The 11,673-nt window shown below is 39.6% G+C and overlaps 1 protein-coding gene across 1 annotated transcript; it reads left to right on the top strand.

The window, feature by feature from the left end:
- Nucleotides 1-268: 268 nt before the first annotated feature.
- RP9 (RP9 pre-mRNA splicing factor) lies at nucleotides 269-8,379 on the top strand. The gene is made up of 6 exons (XM_059848561.1): nucleotides 269-515; nucleotides 2,136-2,166; nucleotides 2,918-3,047; nucleotides 3,362-3,453; nucleotides 4,887-4,948; nucleotides 6,041-8,379. Exons 1-6 carry the CDS (start codon nucleotides 313-315, stop codon nucleotides 6,258-6,260), a joined length of 738 nt encoding a protein of 245 aa, XP_059704544.1. The 5' UTR covers nucleotides 269-312; the 3' UTR covers nucleotides 6,261-8,379.
- The last annotated feature ends 3,294 nt before the right edge of the window (nucleotides 8,380-11,673 follow it).

Here is an 11,673-nt window from a genome sequence, read left to right as displayed (position 1 = left end):
TGTTTTGTTTTGTTTTTTGGTTTTGGTTTTGTTTTTTTTTTTTAATACCGGTGTTTGGAACACTCCGCACGTTATTCCTAACCCTCGGCAAGCAGCCGGGAGTGGCTGAGGCTGCGGCGGGGAGAACGCAGCGCCGGGCCGGCTCCGGGCGGGCCGGGGTGCCGGGGGCGGGGCCGGCTCCGTGAGGGGCGGGGTGCCGGGGGCTGCCGGCGCCGGAGGAAGTCGGCGCTCGGCCGGAAACCGGGATGCGGAGGGCGGGGAGGGGGCGTCGCCGGGGCCCCGCCGTCCGCCGCGGCTCTGGCCGCCGCGCCCATGGCCCAGCGGGCGCCCCGAGGGCAGGGGCAGGACGAGGAGGAGGGAGCGGAGGAGGAGGCGGCGGCGAGGGGCAGCCAGGCGCGGGCCAGGAGCCATGCCGAGCCCGCGGCGAGCGGCGGCAGGACCCAGGACCGGCATGAGAGGAAGCGGAAGAGGCAGGAGGCGCAGCAGCTCCAGAAGATCCAGCACTTGGAGTCTTTGTAAGGAGCGGAGGAGGGGAGGCTGCCTGCGGCTCCCGCCCCGGCTCTGCCCTGAGCACACCCCGCCGGCATTTGGGGCTCGTTTCCAGTGCAGGGTTTGGGGGTTTTTTTGGGCGGTGGTGATTTTTCTTCCCCGTCCCCTTTGGGGGGAGCCGGCAGAAGGGGTTCGGGTCCACTTGCTTGGTGATTTATGAAGGGATTTTGGGGCACAGAAGGGGCTCTCCCGGGTTGCTCCAAGTCTGACAGATGCAGCATAGGAGAGCAGACGCTGTTCCACTTGAATGGACTGAAAAAAAAAAAAAAAAAAAAAATTGGGATAAAAAGGTGCTGTAAGAGGTTTATGTTATTTCACTGAAAAGGAATTATTGTTTTAATAGAATAAAAAGGTCAGAAGATATACAAGAACATGATTTTGGTTTTTTTTCTTTTCCACGTGCAAGTGAAAGTCAGTTTGTTATTAAATGCACCAAAAAGCACTCCAAAGTTATTCTTATAAAGAAGGGATGAACATACTTTAACCACCCTGCTGTTCTGATTGTATTGGTATGACTGTGCCTAGCAATCCTATAGATATGTAGGGGTGTCTGTGTGTGCACAGCTAAGCCAATGAAATATTGCCTATTCCATCAAACTTATGGCCTTAAATGATGTACAGCCAGTACAAACGTTTTGTGTCCAGCTCAGTTAATATGTGGATAATGTCTGGAGAGTCCTTTTGAAAAGAGTCTTCCATAAAGAAGATTTCGGTATTCTGGGCTTGCACAGTGCTGTTCTTCTTGTTTCATTGAAAAATAACCCCCAAAAAATCTCAGTTCTAAGATCACTCTACAGTTTAACTAAGGCAGCAGATTACAGAAAATAGTGTACTTTTTAAATACAGATGGGATTTGAGAAGGGAAAATACCCAATACAAATTTAGTTATATAGATGTGCATGTTTCTAAGTAATGTGTATTCTTTACCTCCAGGACCATTTTGTATTGCCTTGGCATTTAACTCCTTAGCACATGCATTATCTCAGTTGCTGTGTGCTCTATGTCGTACCTGTTTGCTACTTGAATTTTAGCAAATGTTTTATCTACTGTTAACCCCAAAGAAATGCTGCAGAAAATATGGTACTTTGGTCAGTAGGGCTCTGTCTTTAGGTTTAATGCACAGAAGATGATGAAATTATTATGTATTAGGTTTGGCTGGCAAAGCCAGATGTAAGGAGCTGTCTGACTTGACAATTTCAGCTGGCTATGTCTGTGATTCAGCAGTGCTGGAGTAAAGAAGTTTGGAGACCTTGGGGAGGGATGCAACAGAAAAAGAGAATTATGCAAGTATGGTAACTGAAGCTAGATCAAATGTACCACATATCCCCAAGAAGTAGTTGTGCTCCCACAAGAATATGAATCTGAAGGATGTTGCAAGAGACATGTGTACTAATATGATAAATGCTGTCTCTCAGCTTGCTGTGTCCATGCTCTGCTGTAGTTCTTAGTTATATCAGTTATAGGGTAAAATTTTAGGAAAAATATGAGCTGAAGGCTTTAACTCAATACCACTGAAAAAATGGGTTTTTTTCAATTTATTTGTCTGTGCTAAGCTGCAGAGTAACAATATGTCTGTTGCATTTCAGCTATGAGAAACCTCCCCCTGGGCTAATTAAGGTTGGTAAAAAGCAGTCGTTTTCTGGTATGAGGGATTGTCAAAAAACGTGTTCTGTAGGTGTTTAAATGTCTGTGATGCCTATACAAATTACAGAGAGAAGTAAGGGCTTCCCCGGAAGAACTCAGAGAATCATGACAAGCTGACCACTTGGTCTTGGTGATCCAGAGTGAAATGCCCAGGATCAGATAGATCCTTTCATAATCTCTTAGCATACTTCATGCAGTATTTAATAGTGTGGATTGAGGGGAGCCATTTATGGAAAGCAGATTTTTGGTTTGAATGACATCTTTTCAGGATTTTTCTCTATTTCTTAGGCCAATATAATTCTTTCATCATGATCATTTCTTTTACCAAATTTATATACCTAAGCCATAAAGTAATGTTTTTAACCTAAGAAATAACTTCTCCGTGTTGTAAAGGCTTCCTCGTAATTGTTATGTCTTTCTAGCAGGAAGAGGATAACAAAGTCTCTACTTTGTGTCAAGTTTTCATTTCTGTTATTTATTAAAATAAATGGATGGGAAGGATTGAAATTCCTGTGCAGCAAAGTTCTGGCTGCAAAATTCAAGGGTGAGAAAAAAAGAAATGGTCAAGTATTTTAAATCTTTTGTGTGTTACAAGGAAAAAAGATAATGGGGGAAATATGTTTCCTATAAAGTGAAGGTCTATACACTTGAAATATTAATTCTAGCAAAGTTTAAAAAAAGGACATTATTTTATTGTCCTTATCTTTCTGCCTTTTTTTTGTAGGAGAATGAAACAAAACCAGAAGACTGCATACCTGATGTACCAGGCAATGAAAGCGCACGAGAATTCCTGGCACATGCCCCAACAAAAGGGCTTTGGATGCCTTTGGGAAAAGAAGTCAAAGTTATGCAGTGTAAGGCTGAAAATACTCCAGATGTCATTAGACCATCATATATCATCAATTTATGCTGGGGGCAGGCAGAATGTCTGGTGGACAGATGATGAAGTCCAGGTAGATTCATATCATATTGATAGAAAAGCAAACAGTATCTTGAAGGCTGTAATAGCCTAGTATTTTATGGACATTACATTTATCAACATAGTGGTTGTATTTCTGTGTTTCTTCTAACAGATTGAAAACATTTTGCAGAAATGTGGTTTTGGCTTTTTTACGCTTCTTCTGATCTGTCTCAGAGGTGCAATTCACTGCTTCTTTTTGTTTTAAAGGTTGGAGATGTAAACGTTATGGACACAGAACAGGAGATAAGGAGTGCCCATTCTTTATTAAAGGCAATCAGAAGTTGGAACAATTTAGAGTAGTGAGTACCAATATTGTAGTATAGCTGCTTGTATTTTTTAGTCCTGATAATGCATAATCTTGCAACTGAAATAAGCCTGTTAGATGATACTTCATTAAGGACTTTGTCTCTAGTATAATATAGATGCCGAAAATCTCCTAATAAAGAAAAAGCTACAGGTGTGGTTGGATGTTTGACTACTTTGCAGAAAATCTACTCTTCAAGAGGAAAATTAATAATTTTTACATATAAATTGGAAATCTTCAAGAACCAGTTTCAACCATTATTTTTTTTTGTGATTAAAATGTCTACATAACAAAAAATGTTTAGTCAAGCTTGAGCTGCCCACATTACAGCTGCTTCAAGCCTTCTGCTCTCACTGTGAACAACCACATCATGGATGCTGTTGTCTAGGTCTGTTATCCAGTCATTGTCTACAAGTCTGATCTCTTGCTGCATGAAGCTACATCTCAGTTCTGCAGATTCTTCCTGTGTGATCTCTTTACCTATTTCTGTTCCTTTGCATCATTGACCTATATTTCAAGCTGTCATCACTTCACGTCTTATGTCCTCATTTCTGTCCTTGAAAAATGTAATCTTGGCTTGTCTGTCCAAGTTCTGGATTTGTACTGTTTGTATGCAACTGCAGAGCCCTTTCCCATGACCAGACTGCCTCTAGTCTTCATTTTCCCTCAGGCTTCTTTGTGGCATCAAACTCTTGTTGTATGTCCAAGGACCTTCATGGTGCATTCCCAACATCTTTCATTTGCCCCTGAAATTTCAGTTCCCACCTCTGGTCAGCATCAGCCATCTCTCCTCTCCGTTGGACTTGTTTGCTTAATCTTCCAACAGAAATGACCACCCCACCTTTTTTCTGCATTCTTGCATGGCTTGAACCCCCCTTAAATGTCTGCAAAGTTTATTTGCTGTCTTCCTTCACAGCTATCTTTTGCTGCAATGCCCATTTAATTTGATTTTAGAACCAGTAATGGTAGTGCATAGCATGATAGAACAACTCCAATTTCATTATCCATATCTTGTATTCCTTACTCCTGTATTCCTGTTTGGTTATATCCAGGTTTTTAAAATGTGCTGTAAGGGTACAGATCAATATTTTGAACTTGAGTATTCTAAGTCAAGCTGTTCTCACAGATTATGTATGGGATTCTCATAATTGGCTGTGACTGGAGAGGTAGGGAGATGCATACCTAAGGAGGATCCCCTTCTTTGGAGATATAGCTGGAAAACCTTTCCTTAAAGGTTTTGTATTTGTTTTCCTTAAAACAAATAGACCAGTTCAGGTGAACAGTGCTAAGTCTGACAGTGAATTAAGAGCTTGCTAAGCATATTCCGTCTTTTGATAAAAGCCTCTAGCATTTGGTTGCTTTGGTTTATTTTTTTAGGAAGTAAAACCATTGGTGATAACATTGCATTTCCTGTTTTCTATTTTAAAGGCACATGAAGATCCAATGTATGATATAATAAGGGAAAATAAGCGTCATGAAAAAGAAAAGAGGTGAGTATGTCTGTAGTAAACAGCATTTTCAATTTCATTTTTATTTTGGTAATGTGTCACTGATGTATAGGTGACCTTTTTATAGAAGTTTATTTTTAGTTCAGAACATTTTTTTAATGGCAGTTTCTTTATGTTGATAGACTAATGCATTTCTACTTTCTAAATAATCACTCTTTAGTACTACCAATCACTTCAATTCTTTTGCTTTTGTATTCTCCCCAAAACAAAGTTTAAAGAGCAGTTGTATGCATTTATGCTATAATGTTCAGGTACTTAGGTGTGGTTTTGGTTTAGGCCTGAAAAAACAGTTTGATTTTTTTTTTTCCCCTGACTTCACTGAGATGTTTTCTAAAATGTGGTTTGTCAGAATGTTTTCAGTAGAAATGAAGCAGGGGCTTAGAAAGCTAGTTCTAGGCACCTTATAGTGCTACTTTTGTGAGGTCATTACTTAGTATATAAAGTGGCAGCTTTTGCTGCTTTCTTGCTTGAACCGCTTCAGTGGGATAACTGAACAAACTATAGGTAGCCCATAGGGCAGCACTCTTAGAGAGGAATCCTTGAAGAGGATACAGAAGACAACAATAAAATAAGCAAATACTTTGTTCCTATTCACCAGTAATCCTTGAAAGTTCAAAAGAAGAGTGCCTTTCAAAAATATTTCTGCATCCAGAGTAGAGCCTCCTCTGTCAGCTTCACTGACATCCTCTCTGTATCAGCAGGACAATGAATGTCATAATATCCTAATCCCAATATGCCTCTGTAGGGATAAGCATAGAACTATTTATCACCAGGTGGGCTGGTGTTAGCTGTTGCTTTATTATTTTGCACACATAAATGAGCTAATAAGCTAGTCTGCCTTTCCCATCCAATGGGATGGAAAGTTCCTGAAAGCAGAACATCTGCTTGTCTCAAAAGAGTTGCTTTTATCAGTCCATGATATTATCTGTAATGAGAGTGTAATTAAGAGAAAGAGGAAGTATTCCCCTGCCCTTTGCATGCAGCTTAACCATTCCTCAAGCCAGGAAGGAAAGATGAAAGTTAGGGGGGAAAGACAAGCTAGAAAGGATTCTCATTCACATATTTTAAACTCAGGATACAGCAACTGAAGCAGCTCCTGGAGGACTCTACCTCAGAATCTGATAGCAGTGATGACAGTGATGACGATGATGAAGATGGCAGCAGCTCCACTTCCTCAGAACATAAACACAAGAAGAAAAAGAGAAAAAAGGAAAAGAAAAAGAAAGAAAAGAAGAAGAAGAAAAAGAGGAAGCATAAATCATCCAAATCTAATGACAAGTCAGAATCTGACTGACAGCAGTCACCTGCTGCATGGTTATTGACCTCTCTACTTGTGAACTGCAAGGAAAGATCCAAAGAATGAGGCGGAAAACACCAGAAAGAGCTTTACTAAACTTGAAACATACATGTGTATGCATACAGCATCCTACACTGGCATCCTCTTCTGCCCCTCTGCAGCCAGAAAGAAGAAAGCTGCATTGAACCATATCTTTGTGCTGTAAAACCCATGCTGAGACTCATCCAGCTTGGTCAGATGGGGCCTCTGCATTGCTACCTGTGACCAGCAGCAGAAAAAGGAGACCACCATGGGATCACTGACAAACCTGTAGCATTAGCAGACTGTCTGTTGAAGTGTCTTTCCTCCATGAAGTTATTTTATTATATACAAAGCCTCATTGTACCGGGACTGCAGTTTGCACCATGCAGAGCACCGAGGGTTCCCTTACAGTGCTTGTAATGAGCAATTGTACTGTATTTTCTTCTGCGCATACATGCTGAAGTTCTGTGTACTTATCCTAATATTGGCAGCTAGGGAAATAAAGAGTTCTGCTGCAGGGGAAAAAAGGTAATCAAGGGGATTTATTTTAAGACAAAATTGCAGCGTCAGCAAGACTTGATTTTTTTTTTGGTGTGTGTGTAACAAAATCTCAACATCACCATCATTAATACACAGTTCTGAAACACCTGAAGTGAAACATCTACAGTGTCTAAACCACAGAAGTGGGAGCCAAGTGTAATGATGTTAAATATTCAACTTAACTGTAAAGAGGTAGTAGGTTTAGTTATTCTAAAAGGGGGGTTCCACATAAGAAATTAAAAAGATTAATTTATATATATTCTGCAGTATCAGTTGTTTTGATACAAGTTGAGGGAGGTTTCCTTTTTAAAAGGCTTGGGGGTAATAAATTCCCACTTTCTTTGTTTACTAGATTTGATGAGCAAACATCAAATCATCAAATCATCCCACAAGAATATAAATGTGTAAGGCTGTCAAAATGGTTTTCAACTATATGCATGAATCCGCAATAATGGTAAAGAATTTGTAAGCAGGAAGAAGAGAACATTTTGTGTACTTAGGAGACCTTACATACTGACCACACTTTTAAATAATCTTGCAGACTCAACCAGGAAGATGGAGATAGCTATAAACAGCAGTTTACAGCAACCAACTCTATTTGAAGCCTCAAGGTACATTAGTACAGAGCTGTGAATTGAGGAAGTAGATGATGGATATTGATACTGTGCAAAAGGAAAGAGAAAACTGGATTTGCTTTGAAAGAACTTCTATAGAATTTAGTCTCTGTGGGTATGCTAAGATTGAAAAAAAAACCCCACATGACACAGCTCTAATACGGTAGAGTGAACATTAACAGTGAAATCAAGGAGTCATAGACTACAGTGCAGCTAAGATGTTGTTTTATTTTCTTCAAAGCTTTGGAAGAGAGGACAAGGGAAAGTATAAATTAAAATGTTTTTTTCTCCCTCCTACATGTCTTAGAGTGGTTTAGTAAAAATAACCCCCCATTCCTTGCCAGTCATTCACAGTATGTTCTGAGGAAAAACAAGATAAGCAAGGCTTACAGACAAGAAGTTTCTCTATCATATTCCCAGACCTTGAAGGCAGAGTTGTATTTTGTCTTGTATTTAGCAAATCTCCCTGTGATGGGATTTACTGGTGACTCCTGGTAGTTCCCTCTATCAGCAGCATTATCAAATTCTAGGGCCTTGTTCTTTCCCCAGAAAAAGATTAAATAGCTGAAATAGCATAGGGATATCTATAATGGAGTGATTCTCTTGGCCAGGTTGGACAGGGCTCTGGGCAACCTGGTCTAGTGGGAGGTGGCCCTGTGCATGGCAGGGGGTTGAAACTAGATGATCTTAACAGCTCCTTCCAACCCGAACCATTCTAGGATTCTTGTAATGCCACACTTGGGGCTGAGATTAATGCATTTGTAGATTATTGAGCAAATGCTGGAAGCCTCATATTGACATGATGCATTCATAGAAAACTCTTACTCAGGCTTGTCTAGAGCAGGGCTAATTTAAGATCTCTTCAGTTATTTCAGCTTTTGTAATTTAAGAGTGTTCTGAAGCTTAGTTTAATAAAAACAAATTCAGTTTTTCCTTTGCAATCCTCTTCCTTGTTAATGGAACTCTCTCTTTGTATCAGTCAGGGTTTATTATTTCAACAATTAAGAAAAATACATTAGGAGACCATTTCTAACTTGTATCAAATCTAATTTAAATGTTTGAGATGCCAAATAACTTTTCTATGCCTGACTAAAGGTCTGTTATATCAGTATCTTTGCAGTCAGGGTTTATAGAACACACCTCCACAGCAGAGCAGTGCAAACTCTGCTATTATTTCTGTTACTTCACTGAAATACTCTCTCACCCTCTACCTCTTCTGAGAGTACCTATGGTGCAGGTACTTAGAATCATGGGTTAGATGTTAGTGTTTAGTGCCTTGGATATTTTCTTTTATATCCACTCACTGCTTATAAACTTTGCCATTTTCCTTAGCAGTGAATTCATCATCATTATTTGTTAATCTGTAGCAATTGGCTTTTGCACTGCTTTGTACTAGTTTAATTTCACGCACCTTTAATCTTACACTGGAGGGTATGTGAGTAACTGATTTGTGTTTGTTCTCCCTGTATCATTTCCAGTTTTATAAGCCTCTGTCATATCGCATGTAGGTCTTTACTGCAACTCATAAAAGTAGCATTTCAAAATTTAACAGTTCCAATAGTCTAAGATTTACAGGAGCTCTTTTAACAGCCAGGGCTAGAGTGCTGAGAAGCATGATTCACGTCATCATTTGGCATTTTAAGCAGTGCCAAAGCTGTCATTTAAGATAAGTCTTTTAAAAATATGTAGACTAGAGATAAATACCAGCACCCCTTTAGATTAATGAAAAGCAGTTCGATGTTGAAGTAAACCCAGAAAGCAGGATAGAAAGTTATAGTCTTGAAAAACAGACTAGCCTTATTTTTTGAATCATAACCATTTAATGTTTTTGTTCAAAAAACATTTTCTTCTGGCCTTTTTTATAGACATGTATTTCCCTTTGAATGCTCTGTTGAAGCTCAGGTGATAATAACATATAGTCCCATGAAACCAAATAAGTGTTAAATGCAGCTAAAACAACCCTCAAAAGCAATACAGCTTCCCAGGTCTTTTATTTTAATACTCTGCATCATTTTTGTAAGAAAGGTATTTCAGGTAAAATACTGATATTTTCCTTATTTCTTTGGCCATTCAATGAGGCGGGGTTTATAGTCTTTTCAAGTGAGACAGCCAGTGGCAGCAAGTCAGGGGAAGCAAAGTACTCCAAAAAAAGAATGAATTTGTTTTTCCTTGGTGTGCCTTCAGTTAGCATGCCATGAGTGTTATAGGCTTTTGGGGTTTGGGTTTTGGGTTTTTTTTTTGCCATTGGCTCAGTTCTGCTTTTGTTTGATTTTAATAGAAAGACCTGTCATTAATATTTTCCAGTATAAGGCAGAACACTAGACATTGTAAAAGGGGAAAAAATTTTATGCCATCCAGGTGCTACCAAACTGAAAATTAAAATACAGAATTAATACCTGGCAAGCCAACAGAACCCAGAGCTCCACATCAGTAATTACACCACACCCACTTTGCAACAGAGGTTTCAGTTAGCTACAAATAATGATTTAGAAATCCTGAGCCACAGACAGTAAGTCTGTCCAAACAATGCTCTCAGTATGGCAATCCCAGGGGCCTCCACGGTTTGTTGCTGGCATGCCAAGCAGCAAATAGATTCTTCAGCTGCCTTTCAGGAGATGCTGCAGGAAGCATGTTAAAACTTCCAAGGCAATGCAGTACTGCGACAGTTACAGATTCACAGCAGTGCCAGCTCTGCAGTGAGTCACTGGGCAGTCAGTCTGGCTGCAGTAGGAACAAAGCTGACACGTATGTGCATCTGCAAAACTAAATAGCACTGAGCCCTAGTTACCTGGCTGAATAAACAAGAGCCTAGGCTCGAGCTCCCAGCCTTTTGCACACAGTTTGTACTTCACTGCCTTCATGAAGCATGGCCTTTTGACTCACTGGAACATTAGTTTCAGCTGTGAGCCAGTTAAGATGCAATCCACAAATTGTCCATGCTGCTAAATGGAAAAAAAGCCAAGGAGAAGATTTAGTTTTAAGTTCACAGGACTAGTACTGTTAGAGTAGACTACACTGCATATAATCTTATCAAAGAATTACTTCTTGAATACTGGAGCATTCATGCATACTGCTTTAAGTATTGGACATAGCACAGGTATAGCACAAGCTATAACCAGTTTAAAATAGCATTTCAGACAAAAATAAAATAGCTTTTCAGACAAAGAGCTGTGTAAACTCTGCTACTGCTGCTCCCTCAAGTCCTCTCAGGAGTATCACCAGGCCCTAAATTACTTCTTGCATCTGAGTAGAAATCACACTAAGTAGTGCAAGACCTCTAAAAGGATGACCAAGACAATCATTTTGAGTACCTGTCAAGTATTCCCCATACCCAAAAGTAAGAATGCCATCTGATTGTGAGCTCATGAATATTCCTTTATAAGAAAAGCAGCAAAAGATACAGCTAGGGCTATCAGCAGAAATGGATGTTAAAAAGCTCCATGCTTGAATTCCTCATTTTATTCTTTGATGTTCTGGTGCAGAGATTTTGTGCAGTGCAGAAGCCAAATAAGAATTTTTCATGCATTTATTTTCTTTCATTGCTTAAAGTAAAAAAGAATTAAAAACTTGTCAGCACAATGACTTTGTTCCTCTAACAACTTGTGGTAAAGGCTGTAGTTAGAGCAGAGCTTTAACAATTAATCAGGTGGTATTAAAAATAATAGAGATAGGATCAGTTGGGTAGGGAAACATCAGTACTCCTCACTAAGAGGGAAAACAGCATAACTTCAGTTACAGGTCAAAGTAGTAATAGTAGGCACAAAACCTACTACAGTCACAGGAACATGGAACAGTCACAGGAAATGCTACTTTTATCCATGTAGCTTACTCTAGGGCACAGACAGAATAAAAACATGGGAGAGGAGGCAAAAGACAAGTTCTGTCTGTCCATTCACCCCACCCTTTTTTAAGGAAAACCAGATGTTTGTTTTGTTGGGTTTTTGTTGTTGTTGTTTTCCCCATTTTCTTCACTGACACTATCACTTTATTTGCAAATCATTCAAGACTGGCAATATCATATTTCTTCTTCTCACACAGTAATAATAGTCTTCATAGACATGGGAAAAAAATTACATATTTTTGAGCTATACACCTCATCTAGATCAGTCTGTTGCCATTATTCCTAAGACAGCTCAGCACAGACCTAATTTTATCATCTAAATTCTGTAAAGAGACTTTCAGGGACAGTATCAGCTGTAAGTTATAGAAGTCATCAGTAAGAAGTCAGAAAACAG

Source organism: Haemorhous mexicanus, chromosome 1, assembly GCF_027477595.1.
Source record: "Haemorhous mexicanus isolate bHaeMex1 chromosome 1, bHaeMex1.pri, whole genome shotgun sequence".
NCBI lineage: Eukaryota > Metazoa > Chordata > Aves > Passeriformes > Fringillidae > Haemorhous > Haemorhous mexicanus.
Note: the sequence above shows the minus strand (reverse complement) of the source record. Positions and strands in the feature narration are given on the sequence as shown.